Source organism: Anolis sagrei, chromosome 7 (genome assembly GCF_037176765.1).
Source record: "Anolis sagrei isolate rAnoSag1 chromosome 7, rAnoSag1.mat, whole genome shotgun sequence".
In the NCBI taxonomy this organism is placed as follows: domain Eukaryota; kingdom Metazoa; phylum Chordata; class Lepidosauria; order Squamata; family Dactyloidae; genus Anolis; species Anolis sagrei.
In genome coordinates, this window is record NC_090027.1 from 42,697,580 (window position 1) to 42,725,303 (window position 27,724).

The 27,724-nt window shown below is 46.2% G+C and overlaps 3 protein-coding genes across 3 annotated transcripts; 2 read left to right on the forward strand and 1 right to left on the reverse strand.

Annotated features, from left to right (window-relative positions):
• Positions 1-2,120: 2,120 nt before the first annotated feature.
• LOC132782666 (nicotinamide N-methyltransferase-like) lies at positions 2,121-6,891 on the forward strand. The gene is made up of 3 exons (XM_060787543.2): positions 2,121-2,418; positions 4,025-4,232; positions 6,081-6,891. The coding sequence occupies exons 1-3, from the start codon at positions 2,274-2,276 to the stop codon at positions 6,514-6,516; spliced, it is 789 nt and encodes a 262-aa protein (XP_060643526.2). The 5' UTR covers positions 2,121-2,273; the 3' UTR covers positions 6,517-6,891.
• A 2,012-nt stretch (positions 6,892-8,903) lies between these two features.
• LOC132782476 (nicotinamide N-methyltransferase-like) lies at positions 8,904-16,646 on the forward strand. Its single transcript, XM_060787299.2, has 3 exons — positions 8,904-9,152; positions 14,117-14,324; positions 16,033-16,646. Exons 1-3 carry the CDS (start codon positions 9,008-9,010, stop codon positions 16,466-16,468), a joined length of 789 nt encoding a protein of 262 aa, XP_060643282.2. The 5' UTR covers positions 8,904-9,007; the 3' UTR covers positions 16,469-16,646.
• A 2,832-nt stretch (positions 16,647-19,478) lies between these two features.
• LOC132782593 (indolethylamine N-methyltransferase-like) lies at positions 19,479-27,724 on the reverse strand. Its single transcript, XM_060787424.2, has 3 exons — positions 27,522-27,724; positions 25,796-26,003; positions 19,479-20,451 (listed from the first exon to the last, which is right to left on the reverse strand). The coding sequence occupies exons 1-3, from the start codon at positions 27,670-27,672 to the stop codon at positions 20,028-20,030; spliced, it is 783 nt and encodes a 260-aa protein (XP_060643407.2). The 5' UTR covers positions 27,673-27,724; the 3' UTR covers positions 19,479-20,027.

The following is a 27,724-nucleotide window of genomic DNA, read 5'->3' on the forward strand; positions in this document are numbered from 1 at the left end:
TCAACAGCATGGCTGGCAACCAAGACACGGTGGTGATCATTTTGGTGGGCCAGGACTTCCGCCTCTCCCCCGTCCATCTCTTTGTCCAATGGGCGGTCAATATCTGGAGGGCCATCCATACGCTTCACCTGAGGAGTCCGGATGAGGCCGATCCTGGAACTCCCTGCCTTCAAGCTGATCTGACTTGCAGCAGGGAGTTCCTCAACTCTCCATTGCCACGCTTGGGCCAACCTGCATGAACGTGGACACAGCAGCAGCTGCAACTCAGAGGCCTTCTCATTACTTCGCTTCCCCCCCCCTTCCTAACATTGTAACTAATCCCCCCAATAAAAGTATCAATTAATTGTAACCTTTTTCCTCCCCATAGTGTTACTTTGTGTCTTTTCATTGCCTCAAACCTCTCTTTTCATAAACCTTTCTTCTCCCGGGCTGCAGATGCCTGCTGGCCCTCCTGGGATGCGATTTTCGCGTCCCGGGGAGGCCGAAACGGCGTTCCCTTAAACCGCGGATACGGAAACCACCTCGGGAGCCCGTATCCGCAAGTCCATGGATCACTTCAAAAGTTGTGTCATTCTTCTCCTGGGGGAATTCTAAGACTAATGGCTATCTCAGTTTTGCTCTGCTGCCCCCTCCGCCCTGAGAATAACCTTTTTTGTCTCTGAAACCCCAACCTGGAGCCCAGCTGTTTTCCAAAGACGTTGCCTCTTTGCCACAATTTTGTGGATGTCCAAGGAACCTGCTGATCTTGGGAAACTGTTGCGGTCAACCCATAGGATCCTCAAGATGTCAGTGGGCCGCCTTGGTCCTTGGAGCAGAGGGATCTGTAGTCCTTTCAGTGGATCTTGATCTCTAACGCTGGCCACTGGTTCATAAGAACTCCGTGGACTCAGGGACACCTTTTCCAACTTGCCTCTCTTGGACTTTACAACTTTTATCAACTTCCTTCAACTTTTAAGAACTTTTGACAACTTTTTGGAACTTTGTCCCGAACTCCATGATTGCGGGATGATATGATTTCATGATTATGAACTCTCTCTCCTTTGGACTCTGGTGGGTGGGATGATGTATATAAAATTCCTTTTGCTTCATTATCCCTTATGTATCTCCCCTGAACCTTATGTATGTGTCTCTATATGAAATATGGGAAGCTTGAGGATGATTGTCTTCCAGGTGTGGTGTCTTGGCAATGGGTCCATAGGTGGCCATGGAGTCCTATTCTTGATCTGCATGTTCTCCCACAGTGAGGACATTGGTTTCCAGATGGAAGGCGGCCCCGGTTGAGGTTGGCTTGGTGCGTCTTCTTCCTCTTGGCATATTTCTCTCTCTTGCCCTCCATTCATGCCTCTTCAAATTCCGCACTACTGCTGGTCACAGCTGACCTCCAGTTAGAGCACTCAAGGGCCAGGGCTTCCCAGTTCTCCATGTCTATGGCACAGTTTTTGAGGTTGGCTTTAAGCACATCTTTCAATCCACCAACACTAGGTTTTCCATTTTTGATTTGGGAGTAAAATAACTGCTTTGGGAGACGGTGTTTGGGCATTCGGACAACCTGACATTTGGTCCAGCAGAGTTGATGGCATAGGAGCATATCGCTTCAATGCTGGTGGTCTTTGTTTCTTCCAGCATGCTGATATTTGTCTGCCTGTCTTCCCAAGAGATTTGCATTATATGGTCAGTATAAATCCAAATTTTACTGTCCTAATGTATATTTTCCATTTTAATAAGAGATAAACCCCCTGAATGTTCACTTTTAAAACCACTGTGAGTTTGTTTGTTTTTTGTCATGTCAGGAGCGACTTGAGAAACTGCAAGTCGCTTCTGGTGTGAGAGAATTGGTTGTCTGCAAGGGCGTTGCTCGGGGGACGTTGCCCGAATGTTTTGATGTTTTATCATCCTTGTGGGAGGCTTCTCTCATGTCCCCACATGGGGAGCTGGAGCTGAGAAAGGGAGCTCATCCGTGCTCTTCCCGGATTCAAGCTTGTGACCTGTTGGTCTTCAGTCCTGTCGGCATACAGGTTTAACCCCCTGTGCCACTGAGGGCTGTGCGTGACCAGACTGGATATGTTTTGCAAATGTCATTTATCCCAAGAAACCGGACATTGGAAGGAGATGCCAACCTTTGAGCTGGTTTTCTCAACTGAGGAAAGGGTTACTGGCCTGAAGCCAGTCCACAGAGATTCAGCTGCCAAGGAGTGAGTTGAAAGAGGCATTGGGAACAAGAGGCCTGGAGCAGGGAAACGACACATTCGCTTTCCAGAAAAGCTGAAAACACCATGGACGAATTCACTGGCGGGGACGTTTACCAGAAGGAGTTCAACCCTCAGGCCTATCTGGAATATTTCAAGTTTGGAAGTCACACTTTGGGGGACGAGTCCATCACCTATTACCTGGAATGCCTTTGCCAGACTTTCGCTTCAGGTAGGATCTTTCCAGTGAGTAGTGACCATCTTCAGGTGACCCTTGGGCTGCAAATTACTCTGTCTTCCTCTCAATGTAGAATGAATGCAATCTGACACCCCTTTCACTGCTAGGGCTCAATGCTATGACATCCTAGGAGTTGTATAGGCGCCAACACTCTTTGGCAGGGAAAGGCCTCGTAAAACGACAGCTCCTATGCTTTCAAAGCACGGAGACATGGCAATTAAAGTGGTGCCAAAATGCATTCATTCAGCAGTGTGGAGAGTCTCTGCTCATCTGTATAAAGGCAAGGAGGGCTTCCACACTGTTCAGCGGGCATGGGCAAACTTCGCCCCTCCAGGTGTTTTGGACTTCAACTCCCACAATTCCTAACAGCCGGTAGTAAGTGGAGAAAGTGCATTAGTTCTGCAGTGTAGATGCACACCATCTTGGGAGCAGAATGTTGTTGACTGAGGAGCAAGTCACTTGGAAAGAAGCAGAGGGAGGGTAAGGAACATGATCATACATTTAAGACAGCGGTCCCAAGCCTTTTTTTATGAGGGCCCACTTGACCAGGGCCTACTTTGACCAGGGCTCACTTGACCAGGGTGTCCTTTGACCAGGGCCCACTTGACCAGGGGTCACTTTGACCAGGGCCCACTTGACCAGGGCTCTCTTTGACCAGGGCTCACTTTTACCAGGGTCCTTTTGACCAGGGCCCATTTGGCCCAGGCCCACTTGACCAGGGGCCACTTTGACCAGGGCTCACTTGACCAGGCTGTCCTTTGACCAGGGCCCACTTGACCAGGGGTCACTTTGACCAGGGCCCACTTGACCAGGGCTCTCTTTGACCAGGGCTCACTTTTACCAGGGCCCTCTTGACCAGGGCCCATTTGGCCCAGGCCCACTTGACCAGGGGCCACTTTGACCAGGGCTCACTTGACCAGGCTGTCCTTTGACCAGGGCCCACTTGACCAGGGCCTACTTTGACCAGGGCCCACTTGACCAAGGCTCATTTTCCCCAAGGCTCACTTTGAGCAGGGACCACCTTGTTCAGGGACCATTTGATGAGGGCCCACTTTCACCAGGGCTCACTTGACCAGGGCTCACTTTCACCAGGGCTCACTTTGTACCCCACCCCTTTCACCCCAAAGGGGATTCTGAATGGCTTTACAGAAGATACATATGACAAATATTCATTGCCGATTACATACTGCCAAGGAACACTCCTCTGATCGATGTCCTTAATGGTGCCTTTATTACCTTCCCGTTACGATAGCGATACCTATTTTTCTCTACTCGCATTTCTGTTTACGGCCTGCTAGGTGGGCAGGTGAGCTAGGGCTAACGGCAAGTGTTCAATCCCAACCCATGCTCAAACTATTGACCTTCCGGTTGGCAGGATTTTTCTGCAGCACAGCGGTTTATCCTGCTGTGCCAAGCCCAGCCCTATGATTGATGTCTCCCCTCCTGAAGCAAACCACTCATGTTCTCCTTCTTACAACTCTGTCTGCAGGACACTAAATTTGTGAAGCTCTTTGTCCCTGGTTCTACCGGACCAAATGTTTTTTGGGTTCCTAGTTGATGAAGACCCTCCACTCTTCCTCCACTTCTTTTTTGCTTCTAGGTTCCCTGAGAGGAGACACCTTGATCGATATAGGCAGTGGCCCCACCATCTACCAACTCATGTCGGCCTGCGAGTCCTTTGAGACCATCATTGCCTCTGACTACCTTGACCAAAACGTCCAGGAAATAGAAAAATGGCGGAAGAACGAACCTGGAGCTTTTGATTGGAGCCCTGTGGGGATTTATGTATGCGAGCTGGAGGGGAAAAGGTATGGGGACACTCCAGAAAGCAAACCCATCCCCACCCCCCAATTGCTATTGCTCTTTGTCAACTTCCTACCTATAGACTTCACCACTCATTCGGATTCCTGAAATCCATAAATATGTATTACCTTTTGGGTCAATGGGATGTGTGGATGATGGGGTATGAGGAAATGTTCATGAAGTACAACTGAATGCGAGGAAGGGGAAAGGTCAGCTGATATAGGGCTAATACGTTGGGGTCAGAGGCTGGCTGATGAAAAGCAAAAGGACAGAGCTGACCAAGTATCAGAGAAGGAAAAATGAGAGGACACCTCTCTAGGAATCTTTAGCTCCTCCATTCAATTGTGCATGGCCATATCTGTGGTTTCACGTAACTGTGGTCTGGATGGGAATATACCCCCCATGCAGACACAGGTCTTCCTTAGACCATCTAGTCCATATTGTCAAAATTGACAGAAATTTTCCAGAGGTACTTTCCTAAGCCTATTTAGCGATTCTATGGACTGAAGCCGAGGCCTCCCGCCTTCCCAAAGTCTGTCTGTACTCAAAGCTCATGCTACATATGCAGCTGCATGAGGAACAGAAACATCTATCGTTCTTTCCATGGTTCGTCAATCACAATATTTTCTTCAACCTTTTCTGTGAGCCATGGAGAGCCTTTGAATGTGAGCATTGTCTGCATGTAAAATTCCAGGCACAATTAGCACAATGCATACTCTGTGCAAACTGGAGTCATTCCATGTTTGTGCCATCACCCAGTCCATTCTAGGACAGTGTCAAATGCACAACAGGAAAGAGGGACATAAACATTGAACTTGCGGCATTGCCTGGTCCATAGCCTGGAAGCAAAGATCATCTTGTGTGAGAAGAACATTTCCATCCAGACTTCTTTATATTGAGCCTAAGGGCTTTGGTAGGGATTGTGACCATTTGATAGGAGGCGTGAGACCTATTGGTGACTTGACAGTGTCTTGACAGTGGATATTGGTCACTTGATTGGAGACTTGAGGGTTCTTGGCCACTTGATTGGAGACTTGAGAGTTCTTGGCCACTTGATTGGAGACTTGAGGCTTCTTATCCATTTGATAGGAGACTAGCATGTTCTTGGCCACTTGATCAGAAATTTGAGGCTTCTTGGCCTCTTGATTGGAGACTTGAGGGTTCTTGTCCATTTGATAGGAGACTAGAGGGTTCTTTGCCTCTTGATTGGAGGCTTGAAGTTTAGTGTCCATTTGATAGAATACTTGGGGGTTCTTGGCCTCTTGATTGGAGACTTGTGGGTTCTTGGTCACTTGATTGGAGACTTGAAATTTGTGTCCATTTCATAGGAGATTTGAGGGTTCTTGACCTCTTGACAGGAGACTTGGGGGTTCTTGGCTTCTTAACTGGAGACTCGAGGGTTCTTGGCTGCTTGATAGGAGACCTAAGGGTTTTTAGGACTTTATTGGGGACTTGAGGGTTCTTGGCTACCTGATTGGAGACTTGAGGATTCTTAGTCACTTGTTTGGATACATGAGGCATCTTGATTGGAGACTTGAGGGTTCTTGTCCATTTGATAGGAGACTAGAGGGTTCTTTGCCACTTGATTGGAGGCTTGAAGTTTAGTGTCCATTTGATAGAAGACTTGAGGGTTCTTGGCCTCTTGACTGGAGACTTGAGGGTTCTTGGCCACTTGATTGGAGACTTGAAGATTTTTGTCCATTTCATAGGAGATTTGAGGGTTCTTGGCCTCTTGACAGGAGACTTGTGGAGTCTTGGTCACTTGATTGGAGACTTGAGAGCTATTGGCCATTTGATAGGAGATCTGACACTCCATATAATTCCTTGGTTTCCCTTCTGTCCCTTTCTTGCAGAACTAAGTGGCCCGAGAAGGAGGCCAAGCTCCGAAGGGCCATCCAACGGGTCCTGAAGTGCGACGTCAACCTCCAGAACCCAATGGCTCCACTCCACTTGCCCCCAGCGGACTGCGTCCTCTCCACCGAATGCCTGGAGGCCGCCTGCAAAGACCAAGCCAGCTACAGGGCCGCTTTGAGCAACATCAGCTCCTTGCTGAAACCTGGAGGCCATTTGGTTCTTTGTGGGGTTTTGGAGACCACCTTCTATATGGTGGGCACCTGGAAGTTCTCCAGCTTGTTTCTAACAGAGGAGTTCCTGAAGGAAGCCCTCCCAGCAAGCGGTTTTAACATTGTCCAGTTCAAAACAAAATCCCGAGTGGATAAAGGGATGCTGGATTTGTGTGATTTAACTGAATTTTATTTCATTGTAGCCCAGAAAGGGACGGAGGCCTAAGGCCATCAAAAAGTTTGGAAGACACATGAATATCCTCAAAGTAGGCCGTGTTTCTTATCCTTTTTCATTCCACATAGTCTGCCTCTGATTCACAATGGATCCCATGTTGCTCGCTTCTGTGCAGCAGCAATAGCTTGTCGGCACAAGATGCTGTCACAGTCTTAGAAAGTTTTAATATTTATTTCAGTTTTAACATTGTCATTTTAGCATCTAAATGTTTAATACCATGTTAACTATCTTATTCGATACTGAGTTTTTAACTTTGCTATGACATTATTTCCTAATACCCAAATGTATATGTTAGGCCTGGGTAACAACGGAAAAATTTGTTTCTAAAATTGATTCGTTTTTTGGGGGTTTTTGCGTTTCGTTATTTAAAATAATTACAAAATTTTCCTTTTAAAAAGTTCGTTATTTACGAAATTTCGTAAATGTGAAAAAAATTACAAAACATTAACGAATCGATTTCCGAAACAATAACGAATCGATTCGTTAATGGCGGACGCGACCGCGAAATACGCTAAAAAACCTCCAAAAACTTCTGAAGCTTCCCTCTCCCTCTGTTCTTGACTGTTGGTGTGATATTATAATTTTTTTTCACTAATTAAACCATAAAACTGGCCCAGACATGCGGAAATAATAACGAAACGACCTCAGAACAATAACGAAACGAATACAATAACGAAATATGAAGCATTTACAAAACGTGTTTAAAAATTCGTTTTTTTTAATGATTGCTCCAGAATGGTTCGTTATCGTTTTGTAATTGAAAAAATTAACGAATTATTAACGAATTACGAATTAACGAAACGAAACCGCCCAGGCCTAATCTAAATGTTTAATACCATTTTAACTATCTTATTCAATACTGACATTATTTCCTAATACCCAAATGTATATGTGCCTATCCTGACATTTGTACATTTTTTTGATGTTGGCGATTGAACGTAATAAATCTTGTATGTATGTAATATATGCCATGTTATCCAGATACAACCTACTTCTCAGTGTTGATGGGAAAAGGAAATACAATAAAGTGTTGTGGGTCACGACATAAAGTCTTTGAGGAATAACAATAGAAGTTGCCTAAATTCCATTATTTTGGCAAATATTTGCAATACCTTACCTCAATGGGCTTTAATTTTAGGCTAATTCTAGGCTTTAATTCAAATACAGTATTCACTTTTATTACAAACTAGCCGTCCCTAGTTTGGCGCAGTGGGTTAAAGCACTGAGTTGCTGAGCTTGTTGATCGAAAGGTCGCAGGTTCGATTCCGGGGAGCAGCGTGAGCTTCTGCTGTCAGTCCTAGCTTTATTTATTTATTCATTTATTTACTTTGCTTGTATATCGCAGTTTCTCAGCCCGTAGGTGACTCAACACGGTTCACAACAAGAGCAAAAAGAAGGGCGACCGGAGCGGTCCTCATCATGGACGTTGTCACGGCCATCTTTGAATTGTCGTACCCACTTACGCACTTTGCTTTCACTCATCACAGTCTCACCGTACACTTCACAAATCTGTCGATGAATTTCTGCAGCAGGAAGGTTCCTTGCTGACCAAAACCGTATCACTGAGCGAACCTCACATGTGGAGGGTGAGTTGAGAGTCTTAAACATTTTTAAAGCACAGAACAGAACCGTACAGGTGAGCTACAGAGTGGAAACTGAGCACAGTTGTTCCCGAGGCATGCCAGTACACGACGCATGCGCTCGTTGCGGTATGCGTGTGAACTACTAGTGTCTAGAACAAAACGGACCTTACTTAAAAAATACCCCTCGTATTTAGGATGAAAACAATGTTCAACCTCTTGTCCTTCCCAGGTGACTTTCAATTCCCTGTTGGCTTCATGGTTACGTAGGTGGAAGGCACACACTTGTGTCTTGGCAGGGTTAGGCTTCAGGTGCTGATCTTTGCAGTAGCTGGAGAGATCTTTCAAGACATTAGTAAGTTGGATTTCAACTGTTTCAAAGTCTTTTGCTTGTGTTGTTAGGCCAAGGTCATCAGCATATAGAAAGCTCTTTGTGAGTGGTGGTTGTGGTTTTTAATACATTGCTATAGTGTGAATTGGTTGAGATAGTGCTTGCAGTTCTGGAGGGACTCTAATTTTTGCTTCTCATAGACTTGGCATGGAGATTTGGTCAGCCAGCGACAATTCATGAGTAAACCCCTAAACTCTCCCCTTGGCTATGTGTATCAGTTTGATTTTGCTTAAAGGTAAATCCCAGCATTTTTCACCATTAAAAACACAGTGAGTGGCCAAACTTGTTCTGTTTTGCACATACCATGCATCTGGAGAGGCCGAACATCAGAGGCAGAAACTAACCTTTGAGCAGATCTTATCTACGGCTCCTCCAATGAGGAAAGGGTTACTGGGCTGTAGCTAACCAGTGAAGATTTCGCTGCCAAGAACTGTCCTCAAAGAGGCATGAGGAACTAGAGGCCCAGCGCAGGGAAACAACACATCCGCTGCCCAGGAACGCTGAAAACACCATGGAAGAATTCACCAGTGGAGAGGTTTACCAGAAAGAATTCGACCCTCAGGCCTATCTGGAATATTTCGATTTGGGAAGCGACAGTTTGGGAAACGAAGCCGTTACCTTTTACCTGGAATGCTTTTGCAAGACCTTCACTCCAGGTAGGATCTTCCCATCGTGCGGCAACCCTCTGGGAGATCTTTCGGGTGGAAATTAACCTGTCTTCCGCTCGGTGTAGAATGAATGCAGTTTGACACCACTTTCAATGCTAGGGCTCAACGCTAGGGAATGCCAGGAGCTGCAGTTTGGAGAGGCATTCCTTAGCAAGGAAGGGTAAACATCTGGTAGAATCCTAGGTTCAGGTTCAAGGTTCAGGTTCTTACCTATAAAGCCTTGAACGGTTTGGGACCCGCCTACCTATGTGATCGCATCTCTGTATACGAACCCACACGATCTCTTCGATCTTCCAGAGAGGCCCTGCTCTCGATCCCACCAGCATCACAGGTGCGTTTGGTGGGGACGAGGGAGAGGGCCTTTTCGGTGGTGGCCCCTCGATTCTGGAACTCACTCCTAAAGACATCAGACAGTCTTCAGGAGGAGCTTGAAGACGTGGTTGTTCCAGTGTGCCTTCCCGGAATAACTGAATCCCAAAGCACTTTACATTTCCCTGAGTCTGCTTGCATGCCCTCCACAAACACTAGTATCACCTCTTGTTCATGGCTCAGCATTATTTCCAATTTTAACTCTACATTTGGCCTCCCCACTGTTTTAACTATGTGTTGCTTTTATGATAATGTTGTTTTCTATTGCCTATGTTTTTAATTGCTTGAATTGATGTTTTATTGCTTTTGTTGTTGTGTTGGGCTCGGCCTCATGTAAGCCGCACTGAGTCCCTTGGGGAGATGGTAGCAGGGTACAAATAAAGATAATAATAATAATAATAATAATAATAATAATAATAAGAGTTGGAAGAGACTTCATGGGCCATCCAGTCCAACCCCATTCTGCCAAGAAGCAGGAATATTGCATTCAAAGCACCCCTAATAGATGGCCATCCAGCCTCTGTTTAAAAGCTTCCAAAGAAGGAGCGTCTACCACACTCCAGGGCAGAGAGTTCCACTGCTGAACGGCTCTCACAGTCAGGAAGTTCTTACCAATATTCAGATGGAATCTCCTTTCTTGTAGAATCAGAATCATAGAATCAGAGAGTTGGAAGAGACCCCCTGGGCTATCCAGTCCAACCCCATTCTGCCAAGAAGCAGGAATATTGCATTCAAATCAGACAAATGGCCATCCAGCCTCTGTTTAAAAGCTTCCAAAGAAGGAGCCACTAACACACTCTGGGGCAGAGAGTTCCACTGCTGAACGGCTCTCACAGTCAGGAAGTTCTTCCTCATGATCAGATGGAATCTCCTCTCTTGTAGTTTGAAGCCATTGTTCCATTGCGTCCTAGTCTCCGGGGCATCAGAAAACAAGCTTGCTCCCTCCTCTCTATGACTTCTTCTCACATACTTATACATGGCTACCATGTATCCTCTCAGCCTTCTCTTCTTCAGGCTAAACATGTCTTTCAGCCGCTCCTCATAGGGCTTGTTCTCCAGATCCTTGAGCATTTTAGTCACCTTCCTCTGGACACATTCCAGCTTGTCAATATCTCTCTTCAATTGTGGTGCCCAGAATTGGACACAGTATTCCAGGTGTGGTCTAACCAAGGCAGAACAGAGGGGTAGCATGACTTTCCTGGGAAAGCTACAACTCCCAAGATTTGAGCTTTGGCAGGTAAAGTGGTGCCAAAATGCATTCGTTCTAGTGTAGAGAGTCTCTGCCCATTTGCACGACGAGAAAGAGTGCTTTCACACTGGCCCTTACCAAAAAGATTTTGCATAATCTCTCTTCTTTTCCTTATTCTTTCTCTCCTTCTCCTCCTTCTTTAAATGGGAGTTCCTGGAAATAAAATCATACCGTGACATTTTGTTTGAAAACAAGCAAGCAAACTCCCAAATTTGCAAAGATCTGGGATCATGGAGGAGGAGGAGGAGTCTATCAACCCAGACAGGGGGCAAAGAACAAGCAGAGTCAAGGGATGGGAAAGATTCCAGGCACCTCTCCAAGATGAGAAGGTGGAGCTGAGCCAAAGCTCTCACACAAGCAGGGGCGGCTCATCCATTACGCGAAGTAAGCGGTCATAGAACACTTTTTTTGCCAGGGGCGCAGAGGCACCTCTGTAAATGCCCCTGGACCACCACTTGAGGAGCGCCCCCTCAGCTCACAACAGCCTTAGCAGTCTGGGGGGAGCTTCGGCTTTCTTGCCTCGCTGCCGGGCGATCCTCTTCCCAAAGGGGCCGGGCCCTTGAGCCTCACCTAGCCCCTCTCGTTCCTGCTCCACCTGGCCACTGGGTGCGCGAGCAGAGCCGGCGCTCAATCGTTCTCCGCGTTCGATCCCTTCCCTATGACTGGCTCCCTTTCCTGATCCCCCGGCGCTCCACTTGCCTCCTCTCCTCTCCCCAATCTGTGGGTGGGCCAAGGGGCGGAGCCGCCGTGCCTGGCCCACTTCAGGCCCAGAGGTGTGTCTGAAGACCCCAGCGTGCACACCAAAAGTCGCCTCTTCTCCTGACTTTCTCTTCAGCCATTGGGACCAAGAGAGAGAGAGAGAGCCCCTCCAGCTGAAGGTATCTCCCACCTCCGCTCCCTCCTTTGTTTTTGCGCCTACCTTCAGGAAAGGTGGGCATCTCCACCTCTGTCTCTTTCTCTCTCTCTCTCGGTCCCAATGGCTGAGGAGAAAGTCAGGAGAAGAGGTGACTTTTGGTGCACACGCCAGGGTCTACAGGCACGCCTCCGGACCCAAAGCGGGCCAGGCAAGGGAGCAAGTGCGGCAAGTGTAGTTGCTGGGATGTATAGTTCACCTACAATCAAAGAGCATTCTGAACTCCACCAATGATGGAATTGAACCAAATATGGCACACAGAACTCCCACGACAAACAGAAAATATATATCAATGATTGATTGGGGGGGGGGGGGCGCCAAAATACTGTTTGCTTACTGTTGAAAATTACCTAGGGCCACCTCTGCACACAAGAGACAAGCGCCTTGGACTGAAAAGTTCCCCTTGGCACATGGTCTTTATGGGGTCTGGGGGACTGTCATTGGACCTTTGGGATCAGCAGGTCAAGGGACACCCTTGAGTCCCATCTGGGAACAGAACAGCCATGGGTGTATCTATGACAGGTACGGGCAAACTTGGGCCCTCCAGGTGTTTTGGACTTCAACTCCCACAATTCCTAACAGCCTACCGGCTGTTAGGAATTGTGGGAGTTGAAGTCCAAAACACCTGGAGGGCCCAAGTTCGCCCATGCCTAATCTATACTACAAAACCTTACTTATTTAGGCAATTCCTCATAGCTCGAGGAAGATTGCCTTCCAGATGTGGTGTCTTCGTGGTGGGTTCGTAGGTGGCTGTGAAGCCCTATTCTTGACCTGCATTTTCTCCCACGGTGGGGACATCGGTTTCCATGTGGAATGTGGTCCCAGTTGGGTTGGCTTGATGCGCTTTCCTCTTGGCATGTTTCTCCCTTTTGCCCTCCATTGGTGCCTATTCAAATTCTGCAGCACTGCTGGTCACAGCTGACCTCCAGTTAGAGCACTCAAGGGCCAGTTTTCGGTGTCTATGCCAGAGTTTTTGAGCTTTGAGCCCATCTTTAAATCTATTTTCCTGTCCACCAACATTCCGTTTTCCATCTTAAGTTTGGAGTATAGTAACTGCTTTGGGAGATGGTGGTCAGCCATCCGGACAATATGGCCTTCAGTCCAGCGGAATTAATGGTGGAGGGCCATCGCTTCAATTCTGGTGGTCTTTCCTTCTTCCAGCACACTGACATTTTTCTGCCTATCTTCCCAAGAGATTTGCAGGATTTTTCAGAGGCAATGCTGATGGAATCATTCCAGGAGTTGCGTATGACGTCTGTAGACAGTCCACGTTTCACAGGCGTATAGCAGGGTTGGGAGGACAATAGCTTAATAAACAAGCACCTTGGGTATCCCTACAGATGTCCCGGTCTTCAAACAATCTCTGCTTCATTCAGAAGAATGCTGCACTCGCAGAGCTCAGGAGCTTTGGCTACAATCACTCAGTATTATGGCATCCTGGGCAATGTAGTTTGGTGAGGCAGCAGCACTTCTTGGCAGAGAAGACCTTGGAAAACCACAACTCCCAGGGTTCCCTAGCATAGAGCCATGGCAATGAAAGTGAAGAAAAGCCTTAACTCTTAACATGGAGTGAGCACATCAATTCTGCCATGTAGACACATTCCATGTTGGGAGCAGTCTCTTGGAAAGGATGAAAATGGAGGGAAGGGCACATGGTAGCACATTGAAGAGAAGCAGAATTTCATTAGGTATGAAGCATACTGATAGAATCGCCTTATGTATAGGTCGGTTCTGCATCCACTGATTCAACTAAACATGGCTCAGAAATATGTTATGTCACTGACTGCTATCCTCCTTGAGCAAAGTAAAGCCTCAAGAATCCTTTCTGGGGTCTATCCTTCCAACCCTGTCTGCATGACATTATGTTTATGAAGCCCTATGTTCCTGGTTCCTGGTTCCCCTTCCAGTTGACTCTTCCCGTTGACCATGTTCGTGGTTCCCCTTCCAGTTGACTCTTCCCGTTGACCATGTACCTGGTTCCCCTTCCAGTTGACTTTCCGTTGACCATGTTCCTGGTTCCCCATCCAGTTGACTCTTCCAGTTGACCATGTTCCTGGTTCCCCTTCCAGTTGACTCTTCCCGTTGACCATGTTTCTGGTTCCCCTTCCAGTTGACTCTTCCTGTTGACCATGTTCCTGGTTCCCTTCCAGTTGACTCTGCCTGTTGACCATGTTTCTGGTTCCCCTTCCAGTTGACTTCCCATTGACCATATTCCTGGTTCCTCTTCCAGTTGACTCTTCCAGTTGACCATGTTTCTGGTTCCCCATCCAGTTGACTCTTCCAGTTGACCATGTTTCTGGTTCCGCTTCCAGTTGACTCTTCCAGTTGACCATGTTTCTGGTTCCCCTTCCAGTTGACTCTTCCCGTTGATCATGTTCCTGGTTCCCCATCCAATTGACTCTTTCTCCCTTTTTCTTCCAGATTTCCTGAAAGGAGACACTTTGATCGATCTAGGCAGTGGCCCCTGCATCTACCAATTCATGTCAGCTTGTGAGTCCTTTGAGAACATCATTGCCTCTGACTACCTTGACCAAAACCTCCAGGAAATAGAAAAATGGCGGAAGAATGAACCCGGAGCTTTTGACTGGAGTTCTATAGGGATGTATGTATGTGAGCTGGAGGGAAAAAGGTAAGGGAACAGCTTCCTACCTTAAGATAATCTTGTCATCTACTGGGCTTTTTGAAGGTCATACATATGTATTGAGGTTAATGGAACGTAGGTGATGGGATACAATGGGAAGTACAACTTGATGTGAGGAAAGAGAAGGGCCAGCTTATATAGGGCTAATGGGTGGAAGCCAGAGGCTGGCTGACAAAAAGCAAGAGATCATGATAGACCAAGAACCAGAGAAGGAAGGGACACAGAGAGCTGAGGGAATGTGAGGATACTTCCCTAGGAAGCTCTGGGTTCTCCTTTGGTATGCTGGGACCTGAAATGAGGTAACTCAATGACACTTGGTCATATCTGTGGTTTCACATAGCCATAGTCTGGTTGGGAATGTATTCCCCATGGATACAGGAGGCTTAGTCATTGTGTACACCATCTACTCCATACATTGACTATTGGCAGAGGTTTTCCAGAGATGCTTTCCTAAACCTACTTGAAGATTCTAGGGGCTGAATCTGCCTTCCCAAAGTCTGTCTGTACAAAAAAACCTCACACTAACTCTGCATCTTCATGAGCAACAGAACCATATATCGTTCTTTTCCATGGCTTGTCATTCATGATGTTTTCTTTGGCCTTTTCTGTGAGCTCTGGAGAGCCTTTGAATGCAGGCATTGTCTGCATCTGAAATTCCAGGCCCATTTAGCACAATGTGTACTCTGTGCACATTGGAAAGTCATTCCAAGTTCGAGGCATGGCCCGGTCCATTTTAGGTGAGCGTCAAATGCATAACAGTAAATAAGGACATAAACATTGAGCTTTGTGGCATTGCCTGGTCCACAGGCTGGAAGCAAAGGTTAAGTTGTATGAGAAGAACATTCCCATCCCAACCCAAGGACTTTTGGAAAGACTCTAGGTCAGTGTTTCTCAACCTGGGGGTCGGGACCCCTGGGGGGGTCATGAGGGGGTGTCAGAGGGGTTGCCAAAGACTATCAGAAAACACAGTATATTCTATTGGTCATAGGGGTTCTGTGTGGGAAGTTTGGCCAAATTGTATCATTGGTGGGCTTCAGAATACTCTTTGATTGCAGGTGAACTATAAATTCCAGCAACTACAACTCCCAAGTGTCAAGGTCTAGTTTTTCCTAAACTCTACCAGTGTTTACATTTCGGCATATTGAGTATTCATGCCATGTTTAGTCCAGATACATCATTGTTTGAGTTCACAGTGCTCTCTCGATGTAGGTGAACTATAGCTCCCAAACTACAGCCCACCAAACCCTTCCACTGTTTTCTGTTGGTCATGAGAGTTATGTGTGCCAAGTCTGGTTCAATTGCATCGTTGGTGGAGTTCAGAATGCTCTTTTAATTTAAAGGAACCATAAATCCCAGCAACTACAACTCCCAAATGACAAAATCAATCCCCGCTCCAACCCCATCAGTATTGGGTATTTGTGCCAAACTTGGTCCAGTGAATGAAAATACATCCTACATATCAGATATCTGATTCATAACATTAGCAAAATTACAATTATGAAGTGGCAACAAAAATAATGTTGTGGTTGGAGGTCACCACAACATGAGGAACTACATTAAGAGGTTGCAGCATTTGGAAGGTTGAGAACCACTGCGCTAGGTCATTTCATGGGAGACTTGAGGGCTATTGGCCACTTGATAGGAGATTTTAGATTCCATGCAATTCCTTGGTTTCTTTTCCCTCCCTTTCTTACAGAGCCAAGTGGTCCGAGAAGGAGGCCAAGCTTCGAAGAGCCATCCAGCAGGTCCTGAAGTGTGACGTCACCCTCCAGAACCCAATGGCCCCCCTCCGTTTGCCCCCAGTGGACTGTGTCCTCTCCACCGAATGCCTGGAATCCGCCTGCAAAGACCAGGCCAGCTACAGGGCTGCTTTGAGCAACGTTAGCTCCTTGCTGAAACCTGGAGGCCATTTGGTGCTCAGTGGGCTTGCGGAGACCACTTTCCTCATGGTGGGCTCCCGGAAGTTCTCCATCTTGTTCCTGACGGAGAAATTCCAGAGGGAAGCCCTCGCGGAAAATGGCTTTACCATTATCCAGTTCAAAACACAACCCAGGATTGATAAAATGACGATGGATTTGTGTGATTTTGCTGCATTGTATTTCATCATAGCTCAGAAAGTGAAGGAGGCCTAAGGCCATCAGATAGTATAGAAGAGCCATGAATACCCTATGCTTGTTATTCTTTTTCATTCCAAGTAGTCTGCCATTGATTCCTAATGTATCCCATGATCATTTGGCTGAACACGGGCAACCTATTTCGCAGAACTGTTGAGGAAAGAAGATATAATAAACTTTTTCTTATGATGTTCCATTATGTTGCCAAACATGCATCATTTCTTCATAGATACTTAGTAGGCCTGGGTAACAACGGAAAAAATTGTTTCTAAAATCGATTCGTTTTTGGGGGTTTCATTATTTAAAATAATTACAAAATTTTCCTTTAAAAAAGTTCGATATTTACGAAATTTCGTAAATGTGAAAAAATTACAAAACAATAACGAATCGATTTCCGAAACAATAACGAATCGATTCGTTAATGGCGGACGCGACCGCGCAATACGCTAAAAAACCTCCAAATGGGACAGGGGGAACTTCTGAAGCTTAATTAAACCAAAAACAACTATAAAAACCCTTAGAAAACCAAAAACAACTATAAAACTTGCCCCAGACATGCGGAAATAATAACAAAACGACCTCAAAACGATAACCAAACGAATACAATAACGAAATACAAAACATTTACGAAATGATTTAAAAATTCGTTTTTTAAAAAAATTGCTCCAGACTGGTTTGTTATCGTTTTGTAATTGAAAAATTAACGAATTTTTTAACGAATTACGAATTAACGAAACGAAACCGCCCAGCCCTAATACTTAGGCATTTTAATTTAAATATATGTTCTTTAAGCAGATCAAAACATAACCCAAATTCTTCAGAATGTATACATTTTCCAAAAGATAATCTTTGGTCAAGAATTTCTGTTTATTTGTTTATTTATTATTCGAAATTATATGCGGCCACTCCCCTGGGGCTCGGAGCGGCTTACAAGAATAGGCTAAAATCTAACACAATTTAAAAACAATTTAAAACAATTTAAAAACAGCAATATCAAAGATCAAAGGTCTGTCGAAACAGATATGTCTTACATGCCCTGCGGAAAGTCTTCAGTATTCCAGAGTGATGGTGCCACTGCTGTAAAGGCTCTGCGTTAGGTTGCTGTTAGACACAAGGTCTTGACATTGAGAATTTCCAACAAATCTTGGTCCTCAGAATGGAGGGATCTTTGGGGTTGGTAGGGGGTGAGGCGGTCCCTCGGGTACATCGGCCCCAGACCATGCAAGGCCTTAAAGGTGAGTACTATCCCTTTGAAAGTGATCCAGTGCTCAATTGGTAACCAATGCAGCTGTAGTAAGATTGGGGTGATGTGGCATCTCATCGGAATTCCCTCAAGAAGCCGAGCAGCTGCATTTTGTACCAACTTGAGCTTCCGGATCACCGACAGAGGAAGGCCAATGTAGAGGGCGTTACAGGAGTCCAGTCTTGAGATGACCATGGCCTGGATCACCATAGCGAGGTCGTCCCTGGACAGGGAGGGGGCCAGCCGTCTAGCCTGCCGCAGGGGAAAGAAGGCGGTTCTGCTCACAGCGGAGACTTGGGCTTCCATCATCAGCAGAGGGTCCAAAAGGACTCCCAGGCTCTTGACCAATGATGACGGGCATGGCGCCTCGCCATCCAGGGTAGGCAGCTGGATGTCCCCAGCCATAGGATCTCCGTCTTTGCTGGATTCACCCTCAACCTGCTGGCACGCGGCCATCCAGTCACGGCCCCGAGCCACTGATGGAAACAGTCAGGTACAGAGTCCGGTCGGCCTTCCATCTTCAGCACCAGCTGAGTGTCATCAGCGTACTGGTCACACTCCAGCCCAAAACCTCGAACCAGCTGAGCAAGTGGTCGCATATAGATGTTAAACAAGAGAGGGGAGAGAATGGCCCCCTGAGGAACCCCACAAGAGAGAGAGAGGGTACCTCTCAGAGACCAGGCCTCCCCTCTCCACTCGCTGTCCACGGTTGTGAAGAAAGGAGGACAGCCAATTTAAAGCTGCCCCCCTGACTCCAACAGCAGCAAGGCGGTGGGTCAAAAGATGGTGGTCGACTGTGTCAAATGCTGCTGTGAGATCCAATAACACAAGCAGCGCTGACCCGCCCTGGTCAAGCTGGCATCGAAGGAGATCCATGATGGAGACCAGCACAGTCTCTGTCCCGTGTCCCGCACAGAAGCTGGACTGGAAGGGATCTAGTCTGGCTGTGTCGTCTAGGAATTGCTGCAACTGCTCCGCTGCTGCCCTCTCCATCACCTTGCCCAGGAATGAGAGATTCGAAACTGGGCGGTAACTGGAGGGAACCGAACAATCTAAGTCTGGTTTTTTTCAAAAGGGGAGAGACCACCGCCTCTTTTAAACCCTCTGGAAAAACTCCTTGCTCAAGGGTGCTGTTTATAATCTTCAACAGAGGGTCACATAATCCCTCCAAGCAGGATTTCACCAACTAAGAGGGTTTATAAGCATCTTTCCCAGTGAATTCCCCCTCCATGGTGCCTTTGAGCCTGTAATGTACACAAATGACTTATGTCTTATGTAGCGTCTCAATTCATACCCTCCCCCTTCCCAATTGCCTAATTTGAGACACATGATCCCAGAGGAGGGGGTTTCCTAGTTTCCTAGTATCCAACAGACCTCATAACCTCTGAGGATGCCTGCCATAGATGTGGGTGAAACGTCAGGAGAGAATGCTTCTGGAACATGGCCAGGCAGCTGGGAAAACTCACAGCAACCCAGTGATTCTGGACATGAAAGCCTTCGACAACTAGGAACTGTTCTAGAAATAATAATTTATTAGACTTTTATGCTCATCTATGAAAAATGCTAGTCTGTGACCATAATAAAGATTGGATTTGATTTCACTTTTATCTAAGCATAAATGCTGGATAACTGTACTTTTGGGTTGCTTGAGAGTTACTCTTAAAAATAGCCGTAAGTACTACTATGCCTCATATTTTACCATACCTTAAACTCTATAGTGACTTGATATTAATATTAAAATACAGTAATTAAAAGCAATTTAGGATCAATAAAGACAAACATAACTAAACAGCTCTGTGATTTTATTTTGATTTTTATTTCAAATATTTCTTTGATGGGGTGGTAGTTGCTTGAGTTGAGCTTGATTTCTTCTTCAGACATTCTGGGTAAAGGAAATGGGCTTTCTTCTCCCTCTTGACATGGTTTTTGGGAATGTGTTACATTTAGAAAGGCTTCAATATCTTGACTCCCCAAGTCATCATAGCACTGGCATACTATGAGAGTTGTAGTGCCCAAAATAGCAATTGACACTAACGTGTGGCTTGTGGTTTCCATTCAAAAGAGGGGTGAATCCTTCCAGGTTTAGACTGGTTATAAAGGAGCTCTCCAAGGTACTGGGGCTATTTTAGGAATAGAGTTCAGTACCTTGGATAGTTCCTTTAGGATCTGGGTTAAAACCTAGAGTTGGTTCCCATTCCATAGACATGGGATCCACCAGTTACTTTGGCATGGCTTGGTCTACCTGTTTGTGTGTTTCTAATCTAGAGATCAAAGAGAATGGGCATTTTTTGTGGCTTTTCTATGGTGAGTTTCTATCTCATTAACTCACTGGGTTTAATTGGGCTTCCGGGCCACTATAAATAGTGCATCATATGCATCACAGATTTCTGGGGGGAAAGTAAGGCCAAGGCTCTCACATGACAGAACTTCAAAGCCAGCCTCTTTCACAGAACCTTCAACTACCTCGGGTGTCAGGGCAAGGCAATCAAACTTGCATGGGCCAACCATCCAGAAGCTGACTCCAAGAGTCACAGCAAAAATGAGGTGACCCCCAGGTTTGACCAAAGCACCCAGATTCTTCACAACTGAGCGGTAGACAGAATGGTCCTTGCAAGCCACTTCCAGCGCGAAAGTGGAGAGGAGGCAATCGGCTGGCGGGATCACCAGCGGGTCGAAAGGGTTGGTCAGGGTGGCATCACACAGAAGGACTTGCTTGATGGTCTTCCTGAGCTTCTCTTCCCTTTCCCTCCACTTCTCCCTACAAGGAACGAAAAAGTGAGATTGGAACAAAGCAAGCATGCAGGAATGTCAAAAGTTTGGAATGCATATGTTAAAGATGGAATAGGGTTCTTTGCATGGATGGCAATCAAGATATTTAACCTTTGCATGAATGGGTGGCAAGCTATTTAACCTCAGGATACTGAAAGCCAAAACCAAGGTTACAACAACAACTGTTATAGAACTCCACTATGCTGATGACAACGTCGTCTGTGCGCATTCAGAAGAAGACCTACAACCCACTCTAAACACCTTCGCAGAAGCATAAAAGAAGCTCAGCCTGTCATTAAACATTGGGAAAACCAAAGTGCTCTTCCAGCAGTCATCAGCCAATCCCTCTCCAATGCCAGAAATACAACTTATTGGTGTAACATTAGAAAAAGTTGACCATTTCCGCTACCTTGGCAGCCACCTCTCCACCAAAGTCAACATCGACACCGAAATACAACACCGCCTGAGCTCTGCGAGTGCAGCATATTTTCTATTGAAGCAGAGAGTGTTTGAGGACCGGGAGAACCATAGGGATAAGAAGGTGCTTTTTTGTAAAGCTATTGTCCTCCCAACTTGCGAGACGTGGATAGACTACAGACTTCACATGCGCTTGCGAGACGTGGATAGACTACAGACGTCACATGCAACTCCTGGAACGATTCCATCAGCGCTGCCTCCGGAAAATCCTGCAAATCTCTTGGGAAGACAGGCGGGGAAATGTCAGCATGCTGGAAGAAGCAAAGACCACCAGCATTGAAGCAATGGTCCTCCGCCATCAACTCCTCTGGACTGCTCACGTTGTCTGGATGCCCGACCACCATCTCCCAAAGCAGTTGCTCTATTCTGAACTCAAGAACGGAAAACAGAATGTTGGCAGGCAGGAAAAGAGATTTAAAGATGGGCCCAAAGCCAACCTTAAAAACTGTGGCATAGACACCGAGAACTGGGAAGCCCTGGCCCTTGAGTGCTCCAGCTGGAGGTCAGCTGTGACCAGCAGTGCTGTAGAATTTGAGAGGCATGAATGGAGGGTGAAAGAGAGAAATGTCCCAAGAGGAAGGTGCATCAAGCCAACTCCGACCAGGACTGCCTTCCACCTGGAAACCGATGCCCTCACTGCGGGAGAAGATGCAGATCAAGAATAGGTCTCCACAATCACCTATGGACCCACCGCCAGGACACTACACTTGGAGGAACATCATCCTTGGACTATGAGGGATCGCCTAAGTAAATAAGGTCTTTGCAATGCTAAAAGGGAAGAGGGAGGAAAATGTCATGGGCCTTTGATCTCATAATGTATCCAAATGTTCTTTGGCCCGTGTAGCTTCTCTGATCGTATCCACTCCCATGGCGATTGCCTGATTCCAGGTGCATGATCCCACAGGTTGGGCCATTATATCAAAACATTCCTTCATGTCTGCAAACTCTTCTGTGTCTGCCTTCCTTCAAACAGGGCATCAGAAATGTGACCCTAATCTTAAGACAACAATGTCACAGAATCTGGTTCTTGTGCCAAAATTTGACCTTTCAGGATGCTGCCAAATGCGTGGCCACAAACAAGGATACAAATATTGACCATCACGGAATAGCCAGGTTCAAAGGCTGGAGATAAAGGTTACGCAGATATCCTTTCAGACTAAATCTTGAAGGAGTTACTTTTTTTTGTTCCCGAGGTCTATTCCTGAGATCTCACTTAGACTGGCAGTCAAGGTGTGGATAATATCCAAAAGGAAGGCAACATGAGAAAGTTGCCCAACCAATAATTCTGCCCTTCCCCAATGAAATTTGCCTTCAGTTGTGAAATTGTTAGCATTCTAGTAAATGTGTGATGGACATTTCGAAAAATGGTATTTCATTGCATAATAGTTGCCATTACATAATAGACACACTCCCATTTTTGGGTCCTGAGCGGCCTCCAAATTGGCAATAATTCAATGCCACGTACACATAACATACAAATACTTTCTACTGTACATGTACATTAAAATAAGTGAAAATTAAAAATCAATACACTAAATACATTAAGACTAACTATTAAAACCACACAAGAACAGAAACCATAATCCAGGAGCCATTCCAATCCTGTTACAATTACTCTCTGAAAGCTTGGTCTCACAACCAGTTTTTAGTTTCTTTCTAAAGGTCAGGAGGGAGGAAACTGATCTGATTTCACTGGGAAGGGAGTTCCACACATTCCTCGCATAATAGGAGCATCCTTGATTTATCAGTAAGCAGCCTCCCCGCTATAAAAGCCCATTCGCCTGCCCATCTGCTCGCCTGCCCAAAGACCCACCTGCCTGCTTCACTCATTCATAGAGTTATAGAATCCTAAAGTTGGGAGAGATCCCGTGGGCATCCAGTCCAACCCCATTCTGTCCAGAAGCAGGAAAATTGCATTCAAAGCACCCCTGACAGATGGCCATCCAGACTCTGCTTAAAAGCCTCCAAAGAAGGAGCCCATTTGCCTACCCATCTGCCTTACCCACCCAAGACCCACCTGCCCACACACACACATTCACTCACTCACTCAGACGCCCATCCATCTACTGCCCACTCCCTTCCAGGAAGGCTGCTTGGGTGGGTTCTCACCCACCCACATACTCACTTAGACACCCACCCATCCGCTGTTCACTCCCTTCTGGAAATGTCACTTCAAGCAGATGGATGGGCATCTCAGTGAGTGAGTACAAAAGTGAGTTGGCCTTTTTGGACAGTCTTATATATGTTCTCAAGTAGTTTTCAACATTGTTGTGGGGCCGTGGTAGCACAGTGGGTTAAACTGCTAGCTGCAGAAAATCTTGCAGACCAGAAGGTTGGCAGTTCAAAGCCACAGGTCAGGGTGAGCTCCCACCATCAGATCTAGCTTCTGTCTACCTAGCAGTTTGAAAACAGTAATGTGAGTAGAGGCAAAGATGAAGTACTTTGGCCACATCATGAGAAGAAAGGAAAGATTAGAGAAGACTGGGGGAAATGGAAGGAAAACAACCCCCTTGTTGTACCAGGCTCAATTCAAGGTGCTGGCGTTGGCCTATAAAGCTCTAAACGGTTCCGGCCTAAGATACCTTTCCAACCACATCTCGACCTACGAGCCCACCAGGACTTTGAGATCTTCCGGGGAGGCCCTGCTCTGGATCCCGCCTGCTTCACAAGCACGGCTGGCAGGGACGAGAGATAGGGCCTTCTCGGTGGTGGCTCCTCGGCTGTGGAACACCCTTCCCGTGGACATCAGACTGGCTCCTTCCCTGATGATATTCCGCAGGAAATTAAAAATTTGGTTGTTCAAGAAGGCATTCGAACAAGAAGTGCAATGATTGGTAATGACGATAGGAATGGAACAACAGAAAATGATACTGGATTGTGGTTTGGACGATGAGACGACGCGGAATGGCTTTCGTAGTAATGATGATGTTTTTGATGATGATGTTTTTTGTTTAATGCTGGATTGTGGATTATTTTATATTATGTCTTGAAATTTGAACCTTGTTCTTCCTATGTTGTACACCGCTGTGAGTCGCCCCCGGGCTGAGAACAGCGGTCTATAAGCAAAGTAAATAATAATAAATTAAATAAATAAATAAGAAGGAAGAAGGGGCAACCAAGGGCAAAATGAATGGGTGGTATCCTTGAAGTGACTGGCTTGACTCTGAAGGAGCTGGGGGCGGTGACAGCCGACAGGGAGCTCTGGCGTGGGCTGGTCCATGAGGTCACGAAGAGTTGAGAAATGACTGAATGAATGAACAACAACAATGTGAGTAGATCAATAGGTACTGCTTTTCTGGGGAGGTAAAAGGCACCTACGAAGACATGCCAGTTATTCAATCAGGAAGGCGTCCACGGACAACAGGCTCCTCAGTGTGTAAAATGAAACAACAGCACCTCCCTGTGGCTGGAGTCGAGCACAGCCTCCAGATGCCGGAAATGAAAAAGAGGGAAGCCTTTGCCTCTGTCTATGTATTGTCTGTCTTTGTTCATTGTATAACGGAATTGAATGTTTCCCATATGTGAATTCTGTAATCTGCTCTGAGTCTTCTCAGGAAGATAAGGTGGAATATAAATAAAGTGTATATTGTCAAAGGCTTTCATGGCAGGAATCACTGGGTTGTTGTAGGTTTTTCCTGACTATATGGCTATGTTCTAGAGGCATTTTCTCCTGATGTTTCGCCTGCATCTATGGCAAGCATCCTCAGGTCTACCTCACTACCTCTGAGGATGCTTGCCATAGATGCAGGCGAAACGTCAGGAGAAAATGCCTCTAGAACAGTGTTTCTCAACCTGGGGGTTGGGACCCCTGAGGGGGTCGCGAAGGGGTGTCAGAGGGGTCACCAAAGACCATAAGAAAACACAGTATTTTCCGATGGTCATGGGGATTCCATGTGGGAAGTTTGAGCCAATTCTATTGTTGGTGGAGTTCAGAATGTTCTCTGATTGTAATGAACTATAAATCCCAGCAACTACAACTCCCAAATGTCAAGATCTATTTTCCACAGACTCCACCAGTCTTTACATTTGGGCATATTGAGTATCCATGCCAAGTTTGGTCCAGATCCACCATTGCATGAGTCCACAGTGCTCTCTGGATGTAGGTGAACTACAACTGCCAAACTCAAGGTCAATGCCCACCAAACCCTTCCAGTATTTTCCATTGGTCATGGGAGCCAAGTTTGGTTCAAATCCATCGCTGGTGGAGTTCAGAGTGCTCTTTGATTATAAGTGAACTATAAATCCCAGCAACTACAAATCCCAAATTACAAAATCAATCCTCTCCCAACCCCACTAGCATTCACATTTGGGTGTATTGGGTATTTGTGCCCAGTTTGGTCCAGTGAATGAAAATGCATCCTGCATATCAGATATTTACATTATGATTTATAACAGTAGTAAAATGACTGTTATGAAGTAGCAACGAAAACAATATTATGGTTGGGGGTCACCACAACATGGGGGACTGTATTAAGGGGTCACGCCATTAGGAAGGTTGAGAACCCCTGCTCTAGAACATGGCCATATAGCCCAGAAAAACATACAACAACCCAAAGTATATTATTATTATTATTATTATTATTATTATTATTATTTAAAAGTGACTGTTTTCGAACAAACGTTTTTGCCTCATGTAATAGTCCAACTCTTCTTTTTTTCAAAAAAAAAAAAGGGGGGGGGTTGACTATTACAGTTGAAAAAAATATGGTAGAGTTTGGGCATCCAAAGCAAAGGGGTGAGCAAACTAACCTGGGAAAGCAAATGCAGCAAATAGGAGAGTTGCTTTGCGTCAATATTCACAGCTGTTGCTAAAATAGTAAATGCTCCCATCAGATGCCCCCTCTTTCTCCATATACCTGTCTCCTTCCAGCTCGCAGACATATTGCAGTACCAGGGACCAGTCATATGCATCCGGATCCTTGTTCAGCCACTTCTTAATCTCCTCCCGGTTCTGCTCGAGGAAATCGCTGGCGATGATCTCTTTGAAATATTCGCAGGCGGACACATGTTGGTAGATGGTAGGACCACTTCCAATGTCAATCAGGGTGTCCCCTCGGATGCCACCTAGATTTCAAAGAAACCATGAAATCCCCCATCTCTTGTCGCTGGTACCCTTTTCCCTCCTCAAGTCCTCCATCTATCCCCTGGTCAGTGCTCTTTTGACTATGTCTATTTGACATACAATGGGCATCAAATGAACTTCGTGCTCTTGCCGTGTACCAAATTCCATGAGAGCCATCCCCAAAGGGCATCTTCCATCCATCAATGTGTTTCTTTATATCCCAACTTTACCTCAGATTGGGATTCATGCCTGATTGAGGGAGACAGTTCTGCCTGTCTATCCCATCTGGAAGGCGAGCACCATCTGGGGGATGTTAAGCCTATCTCCCACCTTCCACTGTTGAATCTCTACCACTCTTCAGCCAATTTCACGCCCTTTCCTTGCAGTGCACCCAAATACCTGGGAGTCACTCTGGACTGTGCTCTGACCTACAAGAAGCACTGCCTGAATATCAAGCAAAAAGTGGGTGCTAGAAACAATATCATATGAAAGCTGACTGGCACAACCTGGGGATCACAACCAGACACAGTGAAGACATCTGCCCTTGCGCTATGCTACTCTGCTGCTGAGTATGTATATCCAGTGTAGAACACATCTCACCATGCTAAAACAGTGGATGTGGCTCCTAATGAGACATGACGCATTATCACGGGGTGTCTGCGCCCTACACCACTGAAGAAATTACACTGTCTAGCCGGTATTGCACCACCTGACATCCACCGGGAAGTAGCAGCCAATAGTGAAAGGACCAAGGCAGAGACATCTCCAACTCATCCCCTGTTTGGGTATCAGCCAGCACGTCAACGACTTAAATCAAGAAATAGTTTTCTAAGATCTACAGAGACACTCGCTGGAACACCTCAGCAAGCGAGAGTCCAAAAGTGGCAGGCTCAAACCCAGAACCTGATACCAAATGAGAGACTCCTCCCTGGGTACACAGAAGACTGGGCGACTTGGAAGGTGCTGAACAGACCGCACTCTGGCACCACAAGATGCAGAGCAAACCTTAAGAAATGGGGCCACAAAGTGGAATCCACGACATGCGAGTGCGGAGAAGAGCAAACCACTGACCACCTGCTGCAATGCAACCTGAGCCCCGCCACATGCACGATGGAGGACCTTCTTGCGGCAACACCAGAGGCACTCCAAGTGGCCAGATACTGGTCAAAGGACATTTAATCAACTACCAAGCTTGCAAACTTTGTGTTTTTGTCTGTTTGTTTGTTTTGTTAAAAATGTAATACAAATGTCTGGTTGCTCCTGACACGGTAATTAATAAACCACCTTTCCTTCCTTGGTGAAGGAATTAAGAGCCAGAGTGATGTAAGATCTTGCAGCTTGGACTAGGTCTCTGGGGACCAGGACCTGATTCCCTGTTGATCCACGGAAAACCATTGAGTGACCTTAGGTGAGTCACATAATCTCAGATCCAGAAATCCTCAAGGTAAGGTTGCCTTGGGGTTGCAAAGAACACACGGAGACCAATCTGGAGGATAGTCCACCACTATGGAGAGACTCACCTTTACTGAATGTCTTGTGAAGCTTGTCCACAGCAGAAGCGTAGATCGTGCCACAGGTTGGAGGGCCACCAGACCCAACAGACACGTATGTCGTTAAGTAATCCTTGGCAACGAAATTCTGCTTTAGACCTTCTCTGAGCTTCTCCCCCATGGTGCCTCTGAGCCTGCAACGTACTCAAATGAGATCTGGTTGCTGCAGTGCC

What these genes read in the sequence shown, in the direction of transcription:
- LOC132782666 (XM_060787543.2), top strand. Translation starts at nt 2,274, where the DNA reads ATGGACGAATTCACTGGCGGGGACGTTTACCAGAAGGAGTTCAACCCT. An exon ending in TTGCCAGACTTTCGCTTCAG is followed by an intron (nt 2,419 to 4,024) that starts GTAGGATCTTTC and finishes TTTTGCTTCTAG; the next exon opens with GTTCCCTGAGAGGAGACACC. An exon ending in TGCGAGCTGGAGGGGAAAAG is followed by an intron (nt 4,233 to 6,080) that starts GTATGGGGACAC and finishes CCTTTCTTGCAG; the next exon opens with AACTAAGTGGCCCGAGAAGG.
- LOC132782476 (XM_060787299.2), top strand. Translation starts at nt 9,008, where the DNA reads ATGGAAGAATTCACCAGTGGAGAGGTTTACCAGAAAGAATTCGACCCT. An exon ending in TTGCAAGACCTTCACTCCAG is followed by an intron (nt 9,153 to 14,116) that starts GTAGGATCTTCC and finishes TTTTTCTTCCAG; the next exon opens with ATTTCCTGAAAGGAGACACT. An exon ending in TGTGAGCTGGAGGGAAAAAG is followed by an intron (nt 14,325 to 16,032) that starts GTAAGGGAACAG and finishes CCTTTCTTACAG; the next exon opens with AGCCAAGTGGTCCGAGAAGG.
- LOC132782593 (XM_060787424.2), bottom strand. Translation starts at nt 27,672, where the DNA reads ATGGGGGAGAAGCTCAGAGAAGGTCTAAAGCAGAATTTCGTTGCCAAG. An exon ending in TCACAAGACATTCAGTAAAG is followed by an intron (nt 26,004 to 27,521) that starts GTGAGTCTCTCC and finishes TTTGAAATCTAG; the next exon opens with GTGGCATCCGAGGGGACACC. An exon ending in TGCGAGCTGGAAGGAGACAG is followed by an intron (nt 20,452 to 25,795) that starts GTATATGGAGAA and finishes CGTTCCTTGTAG; the next exon opens with GGAGAAGTGGAGGGAAAGGG.